This window comes from Prionailurus viverrinus, chromosome D2 (genome assembly GCF_022837055.1).
Source record: "Prionailurus viverrinus isolate Anna chromosome D2, UM_Priviv_1.0, whole genome shotgun sequence".
Classification (NCBI taxonomy): domain Eukaryota; kingdom Metazoa; phylum Chordata; class Mammalia; order Carnivora; family Felidae; genus Prionailurus; species Prionailurus viverrinus.
The window spans coordinates 25,524,800-25,549,314 of record NC_062571.1 but is presented as its reverse complement, the minus strand read 5'-3'; the positions used below and the strand labels follow the sequence as shown (position 1 = coordinate 25,549,314).

At 36.4% G+C, this 24,515-nt stretch overlaps 1 protein-coding gene across 5 annotated transcripts in view; it reads left to right on the top strand.

Annotated features, from left to right (window-relative positions):
* The window catches only part of JMJD1C (jumonji domain containing 1C), a 271,367-nt gene that overhangs the window by 67,321 nt on the left and 179,531 nt on the right, over positions 1-24,515 (top strand). For all 5 annotated transcript variants that reach the window (XM_047826344.1, XM_047826343.1, XM_047826342.1 and 2 more), the window contains exon 2: positions 4,094-4,258. In XM_047826344.1, the coding sequence (XP_047682300.1) occupies positions 4,094-4,258 (165 nt within the window). The remainder of the gene's footprint in view (positions 1-4,093; positions 4,259-24,515) is intronic.

Below are 24,515 nucleotides of genomic sequence, written 5' to 3'. Positions count from 1 at the left end.
GAGATATGTGACAGTCTTTTAATTATCTAGTGACCAGTTCTTAGAAATCACTGTTTTATATCTTGGGCTAAAAACTGCATTTATCACATATTTATTATGAAGTAATTATTTTTAATGACTATTTTGCTTAGCCTCTTTCTCACATCATATTCACTCATGGTAATTACCACAATGTCCACAGCTGTTAACTCTTGATGTATGTCTCTCATTTCTGAATTCTTCGTGTTCACAATGATAGGCTCTAATATGCAATCAGAAGTGTGTACTGAGTGAAATTTTCCTTTTCTTTTTCTTCATAATTATGGATGCAGCGATTAATTAGTAAATGAAGCAACTGTATTCATATTGCATGTAGGAACTTTCCTTCCTTCCTCCCCCGCCCCCCTTTTTGCAAATTAGCCATTTAATTGTACTCATGATATGTTTTACATGGTGCTGGGTAGTCAGAAACATTTACTGAGCACTTTAGTTTGTTAGGCACCATGCTAGGTACTAGAGATGCAAAAAAAAAGGCGAACTAATCCTTGCCCTCAGGGATCTTGTAGTTTTAGTTATTAAGACAGGAAAATAAGCAGACAGAAGGACCCAATAGAGGTGAATGAGGAGGGAGTCAATATAAAGTAACATATAAGTAGAGGTGCCTGGGTGGCTCAGTCAGCCAAGCCCCTGACTCTTGATTTCGACACAGGTCAGATCTCACAGTTTGTGAGTTCCAGCCCTGCGTTGAACTGTGCGTTCACTATGTGAAGCCTGCTTCGGATCCTATGTCCCTGTCTTTCTGGCCCTCTCCCGCTCACGCACACTCTCACTCTCTCTCCCTCTCTCTCAAAAGTACACATTAAAAACATATAACATATAATTAAACAACCAAGTATGTACAGTGTTTATATAGGTTAGGTTTGCAGATTGATGGAAAGAAACTGTCTCCCCAAACCTCACCCTACATACATACCAATACATCATGAGTCTAGATTACTTATTTGGTTAGCCAAGATACAAAATCGTATCTGCATTGGTTCAGAAAATCCAATATGGGCACTGATCATCCCTGCATGTTCTTGTGAGATATACCAAGAATGGAAAAACCTGACCACTCTTTACCAGGGCCATTTCTTAGAGTTGTGAGCAGCAATGAAGGGTGAGGTAATAACTTCAACAGCAGGCTTGCTTCTACTTATTATAAAAGCTGGGGTGGGGGAGTGCCTGGGTGGCTCAATCAGTCAAACCTCAGACTCTTGATCTCAGCTCAGAACTTGATCCCAGGGTTGTGAGTCCAAGCCATGCATTGGGCACTGCATTGGGCTCCATGCTGGGTGTGAAGCCTACTTAAAAAAACTTTTCTTCCTTAGGGATGCCTGGGTGGCTCAGTTGGTTAAGCGTCTGACTCTTCATTCCAGCTCATGATCTCATGGTTTGTAAGTTCGAGCCCCATGTTGGGCCCTGCACTGACAGCACAGAGCCTGCTTGAGATTCTCTCCCTCCCTCCATCCCTCTCTCCCTCCCTCCCTCCCTCCCTCTCTCTCCCCCCTCCCTCCTTCTCCCCCTCTCCCTCCCTCCCCCTCACTCCCTCTCCCTCTCTCTCTGCCCTCCCCCCTCACATATGCATGCAACACTCTCGTCTCTCAAAATGAAAATTAAAATATAAAAGGGGGAACTCCCCCCTCCCCACACACATACACACACTCACACGATCAGCATTCCTCTCCTATGGCACAACTCTCTGTGTGCACAGGTGTTCATCCTTTGGTGCTTGGCAACCTTTCCATGGGTCTTGGGAGGCATGAGGAGCCAGCACAAGCAGCACACTGGTATTTTGCTTTAAGTAATAAGTAGGTTTTGCTTTAAGTAATAAAGTCCTAGGGGTCTCATGTATTTTGCCAGAATCCATGTAACAATAATAGGCTAGCTTATTAGTGTCTATCTATGTATGTATTGACATTCAAACGCTTCACTGTCCTGATAATATGAAGGTAAGTTTGCTACACAGCAGAGGAAAAGAATTTCATTTCCTTTTGTCCCCAGGGTCCTAGCAGATTCCCAAAAGTCTGTGATACTGTCCATGCAAGATAAACTATGAGTTTAGAAAGTTCACTCCATGCTGAAAATTTTAATTTTATATCAAAGACTTTGCATCTGGAAGAATTTACATTGAATTTATGCCCTTTAGATATGGAAATGTTTAAAACCATGGCTCTTTAGGTTTTTGATGGAAATATTTTGTCAACAAGACCATATTATTGCCCATGTGGGAAAGCAAAGATACTACTCAGGTTTCCCTGAGCATTGTTTCTGCTTCAGTTTTCTGTAGTTTTTGGCAATGTTTTTTTAATGTTTATTTATTTGAGAGAGAGAGAACAAGAGGGGGAGGGGCAGAGAGAGAGAGAATCCCAAGCAGGCTCTGCATTGTCAGTATGGAGCACAGTGCAGGTCTCAATCCCATAACCTTGAGATCTCAACCTGAGCCAGTATCAAGAGTCAGATGCTTAACTGATTGAGCCACTCAGGCGCCCCAATTTTCTGTAGTTTCCAAGAACTCATTTATACCACAATTCAGTAATTAATTACAAGACTCTTGCAAGATTTCAGGTAATAGAGATATTGGTATATAGTTTAAAACTTCTGCATAGCACCAGGTGGACCTCAGCTCAACCCCTTAGGATGTGTTTTTAGAAGAAGCCACCAGTTTTGTTGGCTTCTTTCTTGTTGGGCTCCTGCTCTGACTTGGCATAGATAACTAGGAATAGATGTTAATTCCTTGAACAGTATTCCTTTTTCCCAGTTCTAACAGGTAAGCATGTCTAACTAGCTTCCTAATGAGCAGCAACACAAAGACCTCAAAATCAAACATACACCAGTTTGTGTCCATGTTTAAAAGTCAATGATTGCAAGAGTCAGGAGATATTTAATATTATTAAGTACTTCACATGTATGCAGCACTGTTCTGGGCACTGTAACAGCTGAACCCTCAGTGAGTTTGCACCCATAATATAATAATAATCTCATTTTATTTGAATATAGGGCAGAATTTGATTATACACTAATATAAACTATATGAAAAATAAGTGCTTGTAGGAGTTCAAAAGTAAGTTTGAGTCAAAGTGGGGGTTATAAACATTCCGGAAGAACTTGGGTGAGGTCTGAAGAACAAACAGGATTTAAACGAGGAGGAAGTGAAACACTTCACATATAAGGGAGCAGAAGATGGGTGGAAGAAGGGTAAGACCAAGAATGCCTCCAACAAAACTCATAATGTGGTAGAGAAGACAGCTCTATGAAGAGATCTTCTTAGGTAGTGAATGGAAAAAGGATGAAAATGGGAGAAGAAAGAGTTGAATGAATGAGTGTAAAGAGTCTGCTTTGGTTTTCCAAATACAAACATTCATGTTTCTATTTTAGAGGAAAACCTTTCAGGCTTTCACCATTCAGTATGCTGTTAGTTGTAGGTTTTTCAATATTACCATCATTGTGTTGGAGTAGTTTTTTTCTGTTCCTAGTTGGAGTATTTTTATTATGCAAGAGTATTAAGCTTGTCAAATGCTTTTTCTGTGTCAAGCAAGATGATCATGTAGTATTTTTCCTTCATTCTGATAATGTATAGTACACTGATAGATGTCGTATGTTGAGCCATCCTTGCCCTGCTGCTTGTCTTTTTAAGTAATGTTTTATTGGAACAAAGCCAAAGTCATTTGTTTACATATTATATATGGCTTCTTTTGTACTTATAAAATCAGAGGTAAGTAGGTGTGACAGAGACCAACCATATGATTTGCAAAGCCTAAAATATTTATTATTTCCCAACCTCTGCTTCTAGAATCGTCAGTATCCACAGTCTTTTCATATGTCTTTAGTAGATGCCAGTCTGGACTGATTAATATTGTGTAATTTGCTTTTCTTAATAAACTTCTTGATATACAATAAGTAGGGAGTTCTAATGAGGTTAATGAAAATTCGTTAAATAATGATTTTAAGAGAAATGTTAATTCAAATAATGAATGTGTTGATGTCTTTCTTAATTCAACTTCATGGCTTGTATTTTAAAATATCATACTCTGTATCCACAAACTTAGGGAGTTTTATGTTTTTTTTTCTATAGGTGTATGTGGAATTTGATGATCTTGAATGGGATAAACGAGAGTGGGTTAAAGTTTATGAAGATTTTTCAACTTTCTTGGTGGAATACCACTTAATCTGGGCCAGAAGGATCGACCCTAGCCAGACTCAGGGATCAAAGAGCAAACAAATTCAGTGGCCTGCATTGGTAAGATCTATTCCTGTTTCATTAAGCATTTTCAGTTGTTTGTTTTAAAAGAACAATTATTGAATATAATTTCAGATTTATCTTGGTGATTATAGATTATTGCTGAAGAAGCTCTGTAGTATCTGGCAGAAATATCCAAATACAGCTTTTATTTTGTTAAACAATTTTATATGTCTTTTTTGTTAGTACTCTTTTAGCATATTTAGTCTACCAATAGTTTGTTCCATCCAATTAGGAGAAATCTATAAATTGCATCAAAGGTTACTAACAAATAGTTGACTAGTTTGAGTGTCATGGGGAGCAGTTTTGCTGAATGACTGTGTATGTGGACGATAAGAGGATACTTTTTATAAAGCATTCAGTAGCATGTAATATTCCTTGGTTAAATTTAGTAAAAATTGAGTGAATTCTTTGTGGACGATAGCAGATATTTAATGTGAAATTATATGTTCATGTAATAGGTAAAATTCATATCAGGATGTGTTCTATTTAATAAATAATAGGTTTCACAATATTTTCAGCTAGAGTTTGAAGAGTTTTGTAAAAGAAGCATACTAAGGATACCTGGCTGGCTCAGTCAGAAGAGCAAGTGACTCTTGATCTTGGGGTCGTGAATTTGAGCCCCATGTTGGGCGTAGCGATTACTAAAAAATACATAAATAAACTTAAAAAACAACAACAAAAAAGAAAGATACTAACTAAATAAAGTAATTTTATTAAGAAAAAAAAACATATCATGTTTAACCATTTTGCTGTATATGTTCGAATGAAATAATGTTTTTACATTGATATTGAAGACATTTTTAAAGCCATTGAAATGTTATTCTAGGTATTTGGTATAACTACCATCAGGGCAGATACTTTCATATATTTTTTGACATAAATTAAATATTTACAAGAATGGATTTTCTTGTTAATAATTGTAGTGCCTATACATTTTCTCTTTTAGTTAGACCTTATAAGTCTGAAGAGATAAGTGGTTAAAAAGAAAATGTAGGGAGAGAAAGAGAATGAAGTGAGTTGTATAATATTTTTAAGAGAAAATACTTACAATATCGAAAGATGAAAAATGATATCCATGAACTATAGTTTTCCATGAACTATAGTTTTGGCCAGATACTTTGAATACTCTAGCAAAGAAGATAATTTTGTCTATGAAAGATTTTAAGAAATACTTTTTGCATGAGTATATTGAATTGTTAACATGAAGATTTTAAAGCCATGACTAACATGTTTATTATTTTATGAATTTTTTTTTAATGTTTATTTATTTTTGAGAGACAGAGGGAGACAGAGTGTGAGCAGGGGAGGGGCAGAGAGAGAGAGAGAGAGAGAGAGAGAGAGAGAGAGAGAGAGAAAGACACAGAATCTGAAGAGGCTCCAGGCTCTGAGCTGTCAGCACAGAGCCCGTCGCAGGGGTCAGACTCACAAGCCATGAGATCGTGACCTGAGCCGAAGTCGGACGCTTAACTGACTGAGCCACCCAGGCGCCCCTATGTTTATTTTATAAACTTTAACTCAAAAATTGGTTAAGGGAAGCCTGGGTGGCTCAGTTGGTTAAGTGTCCAACTCTCGATTTCAGCTCAAGTCATGATCTCACGGTTCCTGAGATTGAGCCCTGGGCTCTATGCTGACAGTAGGGACCTGTGTGGAATTCTCTCTCTCCATCTCTCTTTGCCCTTTCCCTGCTTGCACTCTCTGTCTCTGTAAATAAATAAATAAACCTAAAAAAAAAAATTGGTTAAAACTTGACATGTGAATTTTGTATGAAAAGTCTCAAAAGTAGGAAGCAGTAAAAATAATACTAAAAAGTATGCTTCAGTATCGTAAAGAATAAACAACTTTAGGGGCGCCTGGGTGGCGCAGTCGGTTAAGCGTCCGACTTCAGCCAGGTCATGATCTCGCGGTCCGTGAGTTCGAGCCCCGCGTCAGGCTCTGGGCTGATGGCTCAGAGCCTGGAGCCTGTTTCCGATTCTGTGTCTCCCTCTCTCTCTGCCCCTCCCCCGTTCATGCTCTGTCTCTCTCTGTCCCAAAAATAAATAAACGTTGAAACAAAAAAAAGAATAAACAACTTTAGAAAACCTTTGCCATGTCTTAGAGACAGTTATTAAAATCAAGGTGAATTCCTAATGTATATTCATAAATTACTGACTTTGGAGAAAATATATCTTAGGAAATATTGTTTAATGATAATTTTTGTCAGGGGCACCTGGCTGGCTTAGTCATTTAAGTGTCTCACTGTTGATTTCGGCTTAGGTCATGATCTTGTGGTTCATGAGATCAGGCCCCATATTGAGCTCCCTGCTTGGGATTCTCTGTCTGTCTCTCTCTGCCCCTCCCCTGTTCTCATGTGCGCATGCATGCTCGCTCTCTCTCTCTCTCTCTCTCTCAAAGTAAACTTTAAAAAAATAGTTTTTGTCACTATTTTAGAAATTTCTTTTGAAAACCTTTTATTTTCTATTCTTTTTTAGTGTTTATTTATTTTTGAGAGTTTGTGCACAAGTGGGGGAGGGGCAGAAAGAGCAGGACAGAGGATCCAAAGCCGGTTCTGCTCTGACAGCAGCCAGTCCAATGCAGGGCTCGGACCCAGGAACCATGAGATTATGACCTGAGCTGAAGTCAGACACAGCCGCAGAGCCACTCAGGTGCCTCTTTTGAAAACCTTTTAACCTCACATAAGTAATTAATCATGAGGCCTCTTTTTAAAATTCAGTTCATTTTTTCTTATACAAAAAACCCTGCACATTATTTTAAAATTTGGAAAATGCTAAATGGTATAAAATAGAAAATCATAATAATCATTCTGTTTTCATTACCAAATAATAGCCAGCTTACTTCTTTGACATATTTTCTTATAAAGTATTTCCCTGTTCTTTTTGCACCATAGAATTAATGAATTTTTTAAAATTGTGGTAAAATATGCTTAATGTAAAATTTTCCACCCTAATCATTTTTAAGTATAAAAGTTCAGTGGCATTGAATACATTCACCGTGTTGTATGTACAATCATCCATCTATAGAACTTATTCCATCTTACAGAACTGAAACTCTGTACCCATTAAACAGCAACTCCCCATTCCTCCTTCTTCCCAGCTCCGGCAACTATCATCTTCGTTTCAGTCTCTATGGTTTTGAGTACTCAAAGTACCTCAGTATAACCGGAATCATACAGTATTTGTCTTTTTGTGACTGACTTATTTCACTTAGCATGATGTTTGCATGGTTCATTTATGTTGTAGCCTTTTCAGAATTTCCTTCGTTTGTAAGGCTGAATAATATTTCATTGTATGTATGTACCACATTTTATTTATTCATTTGTCTGTTGAGGGACCCTTAGGTTCCTTCCATCTCTCAGCTATTGTGAATAATGGTGCTATGCATATGGGTGTACATATATCTCATTGAGACCATGCTTTCAATTCTTTTGGAATTGCTGAAGAAGTGGAATTGCTGGATCATATGGTAATTCTGTTTTTAAAATTTTTGAGGAACTGCCATACTGTTTTCCACAGCAGCTGTACTATTTTACATTCTTGGCAATACTTGCTGGTTTTAATTTTTGATAATACCCATCCTAATGGGTGGTACCTTCTTGGGGTTTTGATTTACATTTATCTAATGATTAATGATACTGAGCATCTTTTCTTGTGCTTATATGGTATTTGTTTATCTTCCTCGGAGAAATATCTATGTAAGTCTTGCCCATTTTTGAATCAGGTTGGTTTTATGTTTAGTTTTAGGAATTCTCTGTATGTTCTGAATATTAATCCCTTGTCAGATGGGATCTGCAAACAGTTTCTTCCATTTGTGGATTGGCCTTTTACTCTGTAGACATTGTCTTTTGATGCACAGTTTTTCTTAAATAGTCATAAGGTCCAGTCAGTTTGTCTTTTTTTTTTTTTGGTCACCTCTGTCTTGGTGTCATATCTAAGAAATCATTTCCAAATCCAACATTGTGAAGCTTTTGTTGTATGTTTTCTTCTAGGAGTTTCACTATTTTAGGTTTTACCTGTAGTCCTTTGATCCATTCGGAGCTAATTTTTACTTATGGTTTTAGGTGAGTGTTCAACTTCTTTCATTTGTTTGTTGATATCCAGTTTTCCTATTATTATTTATTGAAAAGGCTTTCCTTTTTCCTTCGAATAGTCTTGGCACCTTGTGCAAAAATTATTTGATCATATATGCAAGAGTTTATTTCTGGGCTCTCTGTTGTAGTCCCATCAGTCTGTATATCTGTCTTTATGCCAGTACCGTACTGTTTTGATTACTGTATAGCTTTGTAGTAAGTTTTGAAATCAGGAATTGTGAGTATTCCACCTTTGTTTTTTTTTTTTTTTTTCAAGACTATTTTGGCTACTTGGTTTTCCTTGAGATTCCATATGAGTTTCAGGATGGATGCTTCTTCAGCCAGAAACTTTGGAATTTTGATATAGATTGTGCTGAACTTATAGATTATTTTGGGTATTATTGACATCTTAACAGCAATAAGCCTTTCAATCCATGACCACAAGATGTGTTTTCTCTGTGTTTTCTTTAAATTCTTTTAGCAGTGTTTTATAGTTTTTACTGTACGAGTCTTTGACTTACGTGGTCAATTCCTAAGTAATTTACTCTTTTTGTGATGCTGTCATAAGTGGAGTCAATTTGATAATTTTGTTTTCACATAGTTCATTATTAGAGTATGGAAACAATTCTTTTTTATGTGCCGATTTTAAATCCTTCTACTTAGCGAGCATCATACTCAATTGTGAAAGACTGCAAGCTTTTCCTCTAAGATGGGGAATAAGACCAGGATGACACTTTTCTGTTCAACATAGCATTGGAAATTCTAGCCAGAGCAGGTAGACAAGACAAAGAACAAAAAGGCATCTAACTTGGAAAGGAAAAGTAATTTGTTTGCAGATGATGTGATCTCATATACAGAAAATCCTAAATAGTAAAGATGGTATGCGCCCTCCCGCATATTAAAACTAACAAACAGCAGGATATAAAATCTCTGCTTTCTAATCATAGTTTTAGCTAAGTATGTATTAAAATTGTAGATCCTGCTTTTTTTACTTGATATTTGATTCTATACATTTCTGTCACAGGTAGTAGTTGTAACAGTTTTTAATGGCTGCATAATATTTCATTCTAAAATGATCCATTTCCCTAATGTTTGGTATTGTTCCTAATCTTTTTGTAAGTAACTGATTATAAGTAACTGATAAATATTATTGTGATAAATATGTAAATCTTTGTTTGCTTCTCTGATTATTTTAAAAATTTAGATTCATAGCAGTAGAATTACTGGTCAGAGGGTATGAACTTGAAAAAAAGATACAGAAATCTCCTGATACTCTTCACAGATTGTTTAAAAGTTGCACTTACTGCCATAGTCCCCAATGTATGAGGGTTTCATCTCACCCCAATCCTGACCCCCCCAACTCACCCCTGCATCCACAAACACTGATTACTTGCTTCAGACCATCTTGTTTTAAAAACCCAAACATTTAAAAAAGGATTTTTACAACTTGAGTGCAGAATTGAATATTGTAATTTTTATATCTACTAATTTCATATTTTAAAATACTATTTTATTATTTTAATTTGCATTTCTTTAATGGATGAATACTTTTTCATATTTATTAGCAACTTGTATTTTTGTGATTGTGTTTTTCAAATATTATCAGGATTTTGTGTCTTTCTAATATTTGTTCTAAGCTTTCTTTATATTATTAGAGATACTATAACCCTTTTTGTATTTGTTTCATGGTTTGCTCGGCTAATTTTAGCAAGTCTTTTTGAATTGTATGTTTATATTTAAAGACAGTCTATAATGAGATATCTTCCTTAATTTAGATGGTCAGGATGTGTTTTCCTTCTTTTCTTCCTGTTTTCTTTCTTTATTTCAGGAGGTTGTCAAAATTTATAGAATAAGTCATTGAAATGAGAGTGCTTGGTATACTTTAGACAGTCATTTTAAGTTTCATAGCCTTCTGCAAACACTCCTTTATGTTTTAGTACATGTAACTGAGATTATTGTTTCTCTACTGTTCACTCAAATGAGGCTTATTTAAGGATATCTATAAGCAGCAGTTATGAATTTAGAGTTTTTAAATTCATTTGGTAGAATAAAATGCTATATCTACAAATTTGAGAAATTTGAGGGATACATATGAGATAGCAGTGGAATTAAACAGCCAGAATTGTCTTTAATTCTCTACAGATTTAATGTTTCTGATTCTGTGTACATGATATTTGATTTCATGTTCTTTTGTACTGAAACATATGTTTGTATTATCTTCTTTGTAGTTGTTTCACCCCTCGTGTGGTACCTGTTAAATATTATATATTGGTTATATTATCTTGCCTACTTACTCTAAGAAATCAGTAGAAACTAGCAATGTACCTGCTGGTTCTTGAAGTCATGACATGACACAAAAAAAAAAACCTGTTGTCTTATTAGCCTTTTCTAAAGTTTATTTTAAATTTTTAAAAATTAAAAAAAAGTAAAAATTTAAAAATTAAAATCAACAAAATATGGGATAGTATGATACCAATTCTCTGGAATTGTCTCTGCATCTTTCCTCTCAGTGTATCAATAGCAAAACATGTATTGGAGTACCCACCGCCTATAAACCTGCTGAAGTGGTGTCTTTTTTTGTTTTGTTTTGGCTTGGTCCTCTATGATCAGGGTACCACCTGAGGCTATTCTGATGATGAAAGCCAAAATATCTTACATTTTTATGTAAGTTACTTAATACATTGTTAAATTTCATTTTTAAAAATAAAGTAAGATATTCATGAAATCACATTTATCTGCACCAGGGAAAGAAAGTGTTGGCATTCATAATTGAAATCAGCGAATAACCTACCTAACTGGATTAGGGCCCTGGCTCCATCTCCTTTAGGAAAACCTTCTGTGGGGAGTGGGGCTTCGACCCTAACCCAGCTGGGCTGTAACACTGCTGCATTTTCTAAGGGGCAGAGTTTTCTACTACTTTTCTTCTGGCTCAGCCTTCCAGATCACCCCAACCAGAATTAATCTCACCATCCTGTGTTCCTGTAGAACTTTGTTTGTACCTCTGTTTTAACAGCTAGCACTTCTGCTTTGTATTACCTATTTGTTTGCATGTCTGTCTTTCCCTACTAGATTGTAAGTTCTTTGAGGACAGGAATCATGTCTTAGTCATCTGTGAATCATTCCTAGACATCTAGCACAGTGCCTTATCCATCTTAGTAAGTGCTCATTTTAAAGCGATGAACTTATTCTACCCCAGCTAGTGAAAAAGAATTTTACTGGGACTTATAGCAAGTTTTCTGGCTATTACTTTATACTCAGATAAAAATTGACAGGAAAGCATAATCAGCCAGTTGTGGCAAAAATATGCAACTAACCAATTTTAAACATGGCAAGTAATCAAAGACAAATAATAAAAATGTTTATAATAGATACCCTCATTCTAATCAAATACAAGCATGAGATTTTAAATTGTTATGGAGGAGAGGAGGTGATGTAAAATTACCCAAAATAGGTTATTTTCAAGATTTAGAGGGAAAGAACTTACGTTATTTGCTTGGTGAAAGTACTTTTCAGTTGTTTTCTGTTCTGAAAGAAACCCTCTCATCGTAGAACAGAATTAACTGCTCTTTGGGACAAAATATCATTATATCTGGCTGTTACATTGCCAAACTTGGTTTTTAGATTAGGACCTCAACCAAAGTTTACTGAAATGTGAAGCTATGCCATACTCCAACTATGAATTGAACTTTGAAATAAATTCATTTAAAGAATATTTGCATATTGATAATTGAGTTTCCAGATTTAGAATGAGTAGTTTTACAGTTCTTTGTGCTTTGGTAAATGATGAAATGGTAATAAAGACCTTATACCTTCACGATTATTATTTCTCTGCAAGGTAAAGCACTTTATGAGATCAAATTAAGTGTAGTAAAGTATCACATTTTATAAATGATAAAAGCTAATGCTGAGAAAGACTGCAGTGAATGAGCACGCTTACCTTTTCTTGTGGGTCACAAATGACATTATTTTGGGGAAGAGTATATTGTAAGAACCATAAGGAAGTTCATACTCTTTGATTCATTAATTCTACTCTCAGGAAATTATTCTAACAAAAAAAATTTTTTTAAGTAAAAATTATAGATGTGCTTGGGTGGCTCAGTCAGTTAAGTATCCAACTCTTGATTTTGGCTCAGGTCGTCATGATCTTCCAGTTCGTGAGATCAAGCTCCAGGTTGGGCTCTGCACTGACAGCATAGGACCTGCTTGGGATTTTCTCTCTCCCTCTGTCTACCTCTGCACCTTCCCTGCTTGTGCGTGTACACACACGTGCGCTCTCTCTCTCTCTCTCTCTCTCTCTCTCTCTCAAAAAGAAATAAACTTAAGTAAAAATTAGGGGCGCCTGGGTGGCGCAGTCGGTTAAGCGTCCGACTTCAGCCAGGTCACGATCTCGCGGTCCGTGAGTTTGAGCCCCGCGTCAGGCTCTGGGCTGATGGCTCGGAGCCTGGAGCCTGTTTCCGATTCTGTGTCTCCCTCTCTCTCTGCCCCTCCCCCTTCACGCTCTGTCTCTCTCTGTCCCAAAAATAAAACAAACAAACAAACAAAAAAAAATGTTGGAAAAAAGTAAAAATTATATTCAATTCAGTTAATGTTTACCACTTTATGTGAGCCAGATAGTGTGCTAGGCTTGCACATACAAAACTGAAAGCCAGAATGTTACATGCAGAAAGATGTTCATTGTAGTCCTATGAAAAAAGGAGACAACTTCAGTGCCCAAAAATTAGTGAATATTTTGAAATTAATCAAATATTATGCAGCTTTTAAAAATTAGAATTATGAATACTTCAGAGAAGTGTGGACAAATAACATTCAAGTAAAAAACATCTTGATTATAGCAGTGTCAAAATCACTTATAAAATAATATAAAGTATTTAAAATAATTGTTTGAAAGAGTGGGATTATGTCTGACCTAATTTGTCTTTTCAATAGAAACAGCTATTATTTCCCAAGAAATTAGAAATTTCATATAATGACTTTATCATATATGTTTTATTGTGGAAATGATTTTCTTCAAATGAAGTCTTTCAGTAGATTTGTTTTAGTCTTCTGTTAATATACTTTGACATTTGCTTTTTAAATTTTGTTAATATAGGAGTGCCTGGGTGGCTCAGTCAGTTGAGCGTCTGACTTCGGCTCAGGTCATGATCTTGCGGTCTGTGAATTTGAGCCCCGCGTTGGGCTCTGTGCTGACAGCTCAGAGCCTGGAGCCTGCTTTGGATTCTGTGTCTCCCTCTCTCTCTCTGCCCCTCCTGAACTCATGCTCGCTCGCTCTCTCTCTCTCTCTCTCTCTCTCTGTCAAAAATAAACATTAAAAAAATAAATAAATTTTGTTAATATAGCATTTTTAATATTTTTCCTTTATTAGTACAAAGAATTAAAACTTTCTAATAAAAATAACAGTTCAAACAATGACAGAATATAATGAAGCTTATTTAAGGTTTGTTTTTAACTCTGTCTGAATTACTGCTTACTCATAGATTTACATGGCTTGATGTAACTTTAGAGATCTTCTAGTCATAGATTTAGAGAATGTAGTTGCTGAAAAAGAGAACTTTAGCAGTCATCTTAGGAAGGCAGTGTAATATACTAAGAATGCAAGTCTTCATGTTGCATTTCCTCGTTCAAATTCCTACTGTGCCATTTGTGGTTAATAACAGGATGAATTTGGGCTCCTGGGTGGCTGAGTCAGTTAAGCGTCCAACCCTTGATATCAGCTCAGGTCATGATCTCACGATTTGTGGGTTTGAGCTCCATGTCGGGCTCTGCTAATGGTGTGGAGCCTGCTTGGGATTCTCTCTCTCTGTCTCTCTCTCTCTCTCTCTCTCTCTGTCTCTCTCTCTCTCTCTCTCTCTTCTCTCTGTCTCTCTTTCTCTGCCTTCCCCTGCTCATGTTCACTCTCTCAAAATAAATAAGTAAACATATATATACACACACACACACACACACACATATATACATACACATACGTATATACACACACACATATTTGTATATATCAGGATGATCTTGAGTTATTTATTCTGTCTTCACTGTATTCATAATAGCACCTACTATATAACGTTGTTGTGAAGGTTAAGCAACAAAATACATAAATAAAAGCCTTAGTATAGCACTACAGTGAGTTTTGTCAGCTGTACAGCTTTAGGGGAATCCCCAGAAAACCACCTTCTCTTACACCAATTGTAAGTGTGAGGGTTTCCCTGTCCCACTCTCAGGGTTGATAGTTCACTAGAAGGACTCCTAGAACTCAATGAAAACTGTGATACTAGTGCCTACAGTTTATTGCAGAGAAAGGATGAAGATTAAAACCCACCAGTAGAAGAGATGCATAGGCCACAGGGAATAGGAGGGGTTCACAACGGGGGGGTTATGAAATCACAGAGAGTATTATGTCCTTCCAGCCACGATGTGCAACAATATTCTGACTTTTGCCAACCAGAGAAGCCCACCCATGCTTTTGCTGTTCACAGTTTTTAATGGAGCTTAGTTTATATACTGTCTGCATACCTGAGCTTTAGTCTCTATTTTTTCCTGGACATCGGATTGATATCTATAGTCACAACTTCCTCTGGAAGTGGAGCTGATGATACTGAAATGCCCAAAGGGCCTATCAGAAATCACATTGTTAGACTGTTTAGTAGGCAAACCAAGACTCTTACCAAGCGGGACATTCCAGGTGGCTAGAGATCACCTCTCAGTAGCTGACATCTAGTCCAGATCTCTCTTTGGGAAGGGATGCTTCTTCACCGTATAGGCTAGTCTTTGGCCTGTGCTCTCTTACAGCAAAACAATCATATTTGTCTGGATATCTATACTTATAAATATACTTATAAATAGCATTTATGTGATGGTCATAGCACTAGCAACATTATGAATATGCTCAACATTTGGAGGAGCTAGTGTGGAGTAGGGATAGATAGAAATAAATAGTTGATCTGACTTATAAAGCCATTTCATACATTTTCATATTCTTGTACTAACTTACCCATTTACTTCTGTGATTTACTGCTGTTTGTAACTTACGATAAATTTATAACTTGATAAACTTATTTAGCATAGAAATTAGCTGATGGCCAGCTAGATGTAGTTTTTCCTCAGGCCATTCTTTTTCTATCAGCATTGTATCCTGAGAAGGCTTTTACTCAATCTCCTGATACATACGATTATCATCAGTATTATTTTTAGTTTCATTAGAGAATGATTTTCAGTTTCATTACAGAATAAATTGCAGAGAAATTTGTCTCAACAAAATTGACTCTTGCCCATATACCATTGTCTTAGTTACAGTTGGCCCTTATTCCATTATTTCTGGGTCCCAAGTCAGATTGGAACAAAGCCAGTTCACAAGCTTGTACTAAGACTGGTTTTGACTGTGTGTTGTATATAGTAGGGCCCACCTCTCTCATACGGGGAGGATTCAAGTAGTGTTCAGAATAATTCCTGCCCCTGTTAGGTTATACCGAAGGGTATGCCTTATTTTGGTCGGTCATGGGGGCAAGGGCAGTCATAGTACATTTATGTATATTACAAGTACCCCAGAAGAACTTCCATAGGTTTGGAGGTCCATAAGATCCTCTTAGGTGTGCCCTTTGAGCCTTAGCAGCTAAGATGGAGGGCCATTGTCCCATGGCTACTTTAGCCCGCATCTATATTAAATCATTCCAGGGGCCCTTTTAGGTCAGAGTACACAGTTCTTTCCCAATGTTCATTCCTAGCCTTATTTGCTGAGTCTGCCTGAACCATTTCACTACAACCGCATTATCTTCATAGACTGATTCTCCTCCCTTGCTTTCGTCTTAGAAGAGAACTCCTAATCTGCTTATTCTAGTTAGTAGGTCTTTATCTTCTGAGTGCCACTCCTCATTAAAAGCAAATTTATCTTGTCCTACAATGCCTAGATCAGTAGAATACCTTCTAAAGTCCTTTTCTGTTTTGTGTGCTGTGTTGTTTAATTTACCATGCATTTCATTACCAATGGAGTAGTTAGGATACATTTTTTTTTTACTCTAAAATGTTGAGTCCCCCATACTAGGATTAGATGAGTGGTAATCACACCTAGATGTAAATTAGAGTGTGCCATAAAGCCTCCCATAGGCCTTCTTTCTTCCTTGTCTCAGGATGGAGGTGTTTCCCAGGGGGTTTCAGACCCACCATGTGATGCTTATTGCTTTAATCTCATGAGAAACCCATTGTTGTTTGTTTGTTTGTTTTTTATTTTTTGTATTCCGTGTAATAGCTTTCCACCGACAAAAACGATATGTGTTTGTGCATAGTATACTGTAGCATGTTGGATATGCCACTGCTATGTTTTCTCTGTTATAAACAGAGAACTTCTTTAGCATTTAATCAAGTTATTTTGTGGTCAGTTTGTCAGACATTGTATACCACATAATCCAATAGCCCAATAGGACCAGTACCCAGAGATTCTATTCCAAATGGTATCCTTTATAATTGATGTAGCCTGAAAAATAAGAGCCAAATGATACTGGCACTTAAGAGTCCTGTTCACAGAGCTATTGTACAAAGAATTTGTCTAACTTCTTTTCTATACTGTTTGAAATTAACTTGTGTGGTTTAGAGCATTCTCATTGATTCACACTTAACCAACTGCCCTTAAAATGGCTTTATATGCCATCTGTTTTATAGTACTAAGTAGGAGAAACCTTCCCCAGACATAATAAATAATTTTTGTAATACTTTCAGGTAAAGGAGATGCAACCACTTTACGTAAAGTCTGTTCAGACACTCCAGTTTTCATCTAAACTTTTACCTTAATCCTATCAACCTTTATATTTCTGTATCCCCTTAATCTAAATGTAGCCTCCATTAGATTTATATCCTTAGTGCTTGGGGCTCCCATAGCAAGAAGTCCCAGAATCATCTTTTTTTGGTCTTATTTTACTTACTTAATGTGCCTCTGATCTTTGGATCCCAGCTGGGGCTTAGCCAGGGGTCTCAGGCATTCTTATCTCTAATCTTGATTAGATTGTAGAAACATCAGCTCAGGAAATTTGAAGTTAAGTTTCGTATAGTCATCTTCCCCCTTTCTGGTTTTTAAGATTTTTCCAAACTTAGAGTGAATCAAGTAGATCTGTTTAGCGCTTGTTAATGTTGGGGAGACTATCAGGGCCTCCTCCCCTAAACTCTGAGAGTGCTGCAAGAAGATCTTTGTTTTGACAGTCCTCAGTGTCTGCTTCAGTCATCTCATTTCTTTAAAATGATTTAAAGATTTTCACTCAGCCAGAATGAGTCTCTTGACTCTTCTCTTTCCCTGTTCTCCTACAAATCTTTATTATCTGTTATTTCAGCATAACTTTTCTCTGCAGAAATGGATCTGTGGCTAGTGGTTATAGCTGGATCTGGCCAAAACCCAGGCTTGGCTCAGCATCAGGATCTTCCCCAACACTCTCCCTTACTTTCTCTTTAGCTATTAAATATAGCAATAATTAAGAGATTGTATAGTTAGCTCATTTTTAAAATTTTGCATTTTTTTAATGTATCTAGTGAGCTAACTCCTTAGGAGTTAGATCCACCATCTCTAAATTCCGTTGGTAAATTTCACCTCTGGTAACTGATCACAGTAGAGTTGTAGTTTCATACCATGGATTGGCCCTGTGGCCACCCAGAAATAAAAGGTTTGTCATTTCCTACCTTCTCATTCTTTTTCTTCCCAAACCACACAGATCAGCAGGTTAGCATCTGTCTTGCTGATACCAACTGCAGTGAATTTAGCAATCTGTACAATTTGAGAAAACCACCTCCACAAGACTGCCTTCACTTCTGACACCATTGCAAGTTCAAGGGTTTCCCAAAACTACCTTCAGGTTTGATAATTTGCTAGAAAAACTCACAGAGCTGACTGAAAATTGCTATGCTCACACCCACAGTTTGTTACAGACAAGGAATACAAATTTAAATCTGTCAAGAGAAGAGTCCTAGGGTACAAAGTCCAGTAGGAGTTCAAACATAAAGCTCCGGGTTCATCTCCTATTGAGTCATCGACAGTATTCCCTTTTTTTAGCCACAGTGTGTGGCAGCATGCAGAATAATGCCAACCAGGAAGGCTCAAATCAAGCCTTTTGTGTTCATTGTTTTTATTGGGGCTTGATCACATACTGTCCACATGACTGACCTTTAGTCTTCAGCCCCTCCCGGGTCAGTCTAATACCTTTAGTTATCACTTCTCTGGAGGTCACAGCTGATACCGTGTATCCCAGAGCTCCCATCAGATATCAGATTGTTAGACTGTCCAGTGGCCAAAGCCTCTAGACAGATGGACATGCCTATTAAGCAAGACATTCCAGATGCATAGAGGTCCCCTCCCAGTAGCCCAGGGTAGAGGCCAGACTCCTCTTTCGATCAGGTTAATTCTTTACCATACAAGCATATATCATATGTAAAACAGTTTATAAAAGTCTCTTGTTATGGTGTTATCATTAGTCAGTTTAATGTCCTCTATTTCCCAGCAAGAAAAAAAAGTGGGGGGGGGGGGGTAGAGTAATTATGTTAGTTGATTTGTTTACATTTATTTTCAATTTAACTAGCACAATGGAAATGGAACCCCAAACTCCTATCTCCAAGATAATGCTTTTTTTGTGTGTGTAGTAGAACATACATCCTGCTAATTATTGAATCTTACTGAGGAAAATCATGGGAAGAGCATTTATATTTTTCAAAAATTAGGCTAATTTTGGGAAAACTCTCAGAAAGAAAACAACCTAATACTCGTACTTTATTTCTGATCACGTAATTTAAAGTTTTGCAGATATAACCAAGACTAAACTGAAAGAAAACTTTGGTCAGGAAGTCCAGAGAGTAAGGAGAGAGACAGACATGGGTAGAAAATGAACCAATCAGTGATACAATCAAAGTTTATAAAAAAATGGGAGAAGTGGGAAAGCTGTCTAGCTTGGCAAGGGAGCTAAGGAAAAGCTACACAGAGGAGAGTGATCCTTGATGTGACTATATGCTGAATTGATTATTTTCTGACTAGAAAAGGGTAGAAGCCGTTTTATGGGGAAACAGGTCCTGATTGAAAAATTCCAGGGATTTATGCCAATTTGGAACATAGATTATGAAGGAATGGCAGAAGATGAAGTAAAGAAGAACGAGCAGAGACTAGATCATAAATGGTCTTGCGTTACAATGAAGATTTTGGACATTTCCTGCTGTACAGAATGTACAGTCACCGAATCACAACATGTAGGTTAAACAGTCACTTTTGTATTTTAGATAGATTATTATAGCAAGAGAGTGAAGTGATGGGAAAGAGACTAGGACTTTGTCATTTATCCCTTTGTTTAAAAAATCTAAGTGAGACTTGGATAAATGTACCTGGTGGAATATATGTTTATCTTCATTCCTCCAAAATTTCACAAAAATAACAACAAAAAATAGAAGAGGACAAAGAGAACAGGAGACGACAGTAACAAGGTATTAATAACGTTTTAGAATATACAGTGGATGAGAAGCAGTGACCCACTTAGCAAGATTCAGGAGAACTGAAACATAAATGTCAGCAGAGAATGCTATCAGATCACAGAAAGTTTCAAAAATTGGAGCACCATATGCTTTGCACAGTAGAAGTAATGGATGGGGCTGAAAATGGAGGGATTAATTGAAAGGTGGTAAGAACAGAAGTAGCCTCTCTCAGGACCTTCCCCACACTCCCATCCAGGCAGCCAACCCTTCTCACTGTATGGGAAATGGGGGTGGGAGGGTACATTATCAAGAATCTGGCTTCAAGGACATTTGCATCAGTATTTCTGGTGTGACACGAGAGGACTACATTAAAATCCTTTTACTAAGTGGTGCATCTTTTCCTTCAGCCCTTTTTCCTACATTCTGCATTTTGAACATTGTTAGCCCCTAGGGAAATGAATAGAGGATTGACTTCTTAGGGAAAGTGAAGGTCCCCAGAGAAAAAAAGCGACAAATACTATTAAGGATCCTCCAACAGAATGGTCATATTTCCACCCATTCAGTCTATGGTGAGACACACCAGAAATCCCACTAAAATTGCAGCAAACCTGCAGTGATTCTCACTAACCCAAGGTCACTCACAAAGCCTTTTCTGTATGTTTTTAGTGCCTCATGTTTAAATGGATAGTCAAGGCTCACCTTGACCAAGGCTCACATCATAGTTTTAAAATAGTATATAAATAATAGATATTAACCTAATGAGATTTATAGTTAACTTTTTGCCTGAATGCGGGCAACATTTATGCACTTAAATGTATTCAGTACAGGCACAGGACCTGATACTGTTATTGAGTAACAATGAATGAATGAATGAATGAATGATACTTTAGTGTGGTTATGAATTGAAAGGATTTTCTTGTTTTAAATGTTAAACATGTTCTTTCAAACTAGTAATGTTAATATATCAGTATTTCTAAAATCACATGAAAAAAGAAGTGAACTTATTATTCCAAGTATCCTTAAATTTTTTTCCAGAATTGAGTACCTTTGACAGACCTAAAATTTTTTTTTAAGTTTATTTATTTTGAGAGAGACACAGAGTGAGTGGGGGAGGAGCAGAGAGCGAGGGAGACAGAAAATCCGAAGCAAGCTCCTTGCTGCCAGCGCAAAGCCCGATGCAAGGGCTCGAACTCCTGAAACTTTGAGATCAGGACCTGAGCTGAAACCAAGAGTCAGACGCTTAACCGACTGAGCCACCCAGTTACCCCAGATCTAAGTTTTTTCTAATCCACAATTTGGATTTTGCTTTCCATGTTTGTTGAGTGGGATCAAATTGAGGAGCAGGATATGTTTACTGAGTCATAAATATAAGACATGCCATAAATGAAATTAGGAAGGAGCCAGCAAAGCAATTATATATCAAACCCCAGAGGCATTTCTTCTTTTATCTGTTAATTTGTTGCTCCTAACTTCAGTATGCCAAGTTCTAAGTATACAAGTACCAAGTAATAATGTTTCTTTCTTGAGACATTAAAAAAACTTATTTAATATTAAAATCAGAAAGGTTACATAAAAAGAAACAAAAAATAATTATAATTTTAAGGCAGTAGCTACTGTTAATGTTTGAAACAGTTTAACATTTAAAATCATCAAAAGCAATTTAAAAGTATTTAAAAGAAATGATTTTTTTATACAGATGTGGATTTTTTCCATTTTAAAATCTTATTTTTATGGAGACTTAAATTGGGGGGAAGTTACATATTACTGAATTTGCACAGTTTTTTTCTTTCTGCTTTTTTCCTCCTTTTCTAACCCTAATCCATGATCTGTCTTACATTTTTTTCTGTGTTTTATTTATTTTTAATTGTTTTTAATGTTTATTTATTTACTTTGAGGGGGGAGGGCAGAGAGAGAGGGAGACAAAGAATCCCAAGCAAGATCTACACCCTCATGCAGTGCCAGTTGTGGGGCTTAAACTCACAAACTGAGATCATGACCTGAGCTGAGATAGAGAGTCAGATGCTTAACCAGTTGAGCCACCCAGGCACCCCTTTGTGTTTTAGATTGTTGTCACATTTTATTGTTTAAACCAAAAATGGCAGTTAGTTGCAATTAACTAGAAATTATTTTTCAGAATGGTTAATTTTTCTCAGTAAGGGTATTCATGATGTGGTAGGGCTTTTTGTTCTTGCCATTTTCTTAAGCCACAGTGAATTATTCTTCTCAGGATATAATTTGTGAAAAATATCTATACACTGAAATTATTTTGGAATCATTTACTTGATTATTTGACCTTTCCATTTCTTATACCTATTAATTATTTCTTATATCTGTTAATCTTTTTTGTTATACTTGTTATACTTGCTATGGATTTTCATTTTGTTGCTATTATAATTTGAAGCAGCCAAAAGCAGCTAGCCATGTAAAATAAAGATGGGAGAGTGTTGATTCCATTTCCTTCCTGTCTTTCAGAAATGTAGTTGTCATGTCTACCATTTGTTCTAATTTGAAAAAAAAAATTAGCTTTTAATTTTAATTTATAAATGGTTACAAATAACTTAAAATGCAGTAACATCATATATGTGTTGCATGATAATTTCATTCATTACATATTCTTTGCCATTTACTGTGTGCTAAGTAAGGATTATGTGAGTACTGTGATCCTTGGTTTGGACATGGTTATTTAACTGCACTTGTGAAAAGTTCTATGAAAATTAAATACAGATTGGGTCACCTGGTTGGCTTGGTCGGTGGAGCATGCAATTCTTGATCTTGGGGTTATGAGTTCGAGCTCCACAACTGGGCATAAATCTTACCTGAAAATAGATAGGTAAACATCTCTTCTGTTACTGTTTTGAAGTATTTATATTTACCTTCTGAAAACATTATTTGTATTGTTTTTATTATTTCATTACATATACTAGTACCAATAATATAACATTATTCAATTTTTGAAGTCTTAATTTCCAGGCAGTTTTTTCAGTGTTTTGTATCTTTTATTTGAGGTAGATACTTTTATTATCCTTGTTTTGCAGATGAGTAAACTGAGACATGTAGTTATGTAACTTACTGAGGACAGAAGCAACTATGTATTAGAAAGTGGGGGAAGGGAGAGAGAATCCCAAGCAGGTTCAGCACTGTCAGCACAGAGCCTGACACAGGGCTCAAACTCAAGAACCGTGAGATCCCTGAGCTGAAACCAAGAGTTGGACACTTAACCAACTAAGTCACCCAGGCGCCACTGGAAAGTTTAAATAATTGTGAGTTACATAAGGTTAAAAGTGATAATTTTCTCTTATTCTCATCTATGTGTTTCTCATAGATATCTGCCGTTAACCGGTTGTTACGTGTTCTTTTAGATTTTCCTACCCCGCTTTTCTTCCTCTTTTTTTGGTAAACATGTAAATTTTTTCAAAAAATCTTTTAAAACTAAATGGAAAACTTATTATTCATGTACTACTTTATGAATTAAATGTGATTTTGAATATCTTAAGGTGATAAAGTTGAAGTGGATGTATGAAGCATGAAAGAACCTGTCAAACCATTGTAATATCTTCTAAACTGGGTAAATTCAAAGATGATTGTGCTAATCTTGGGCTCAACTACAGATCTCTAGGAATGTAATTATTAGCAAGGTTTTTTCTGTTCTTCAGGGAAGGTTTAGAGGTAAAACATATCAAAGTAATTCACTTTCAGAGTGAAAAAGGAAGCTCTCACCTTTTCTGGTGAAGAAATAATTACAGATTTGGAAATATTTTTATCATTGGAAATGGTTCTGTCTCCCACTTTTTAGTGAGTAAAGCCAGTAAATCTCTGGTATTCTGACATATGTTGTGTTTGCAGACAAATGTTGTCTTCTGTTTTGTAATCTGTGAAGTGTAGTGGTAAGGAATATGTATGTAGTGGTGGTATGTGTGGGTTTGGATAAAATCTTCTGCAACCCTTTTGTTATGATATAGCACTGCTATGCACTATAATATAGATTGTGTAAATCTGATACTATTATAACTTTAAATGTGAGATAAATGGTTTTTAAGCTTAGTTTTTTTTTTCTTATTGAAGTGCAAGGGGTCCTCATTTAAATATAGTGTATTTAAAGAACATATGAGTAATTTTGGAGTACCAGATGAGTTTTATTTTAGAAAATAGTGATGCATGTAGCCTATTTCTGCTAAATTATGGTTTTATTGGGCTTTAAATGAGCTAGTCTTGAAACTTCATCATCGTGTGGTCCAAATAAAGCTGGGTCTGCTTGCCTCTTAATGTGGTACCCATATCATTATTTAAATATGAGCATACACTATCTTTTTTAAAGAAGTTACTGGAGAAGATAGGACAGAATGTGGGACAAAACTATCAGGTCTTTGCATATCTTTGTCTCCAACTGAGAGCTACTCTCACACAGCTGTTCCTCAAAAAATCGTTTTTGCCTTTTCTTACACCTTTGATCTTTTTTATCTTTTCCACAAAGTGCAGGAATCTTTCTTTTTGCCGAGTAGCTCTATACACTTTCTTATGTAAATCAATTTAAGCTTCATTTCAAGGTTTTTGTAAAAGGTATGAGGGCAATAGGGATTCTTATGGCAATGGAACAAATTCCACATCATGGTTGTGGTGGTGGTTACATGAATATACACTAAGGATACAGTTGAATAGATTGTGTGCACATGTGCACACACATATACACACAGCTATGAGTGCATGTAAAACTGGTGAAATGGGATTTGTAGTTTGTACCGCTATCAATTTCCTGGTTTTGACATTGTCCCATAG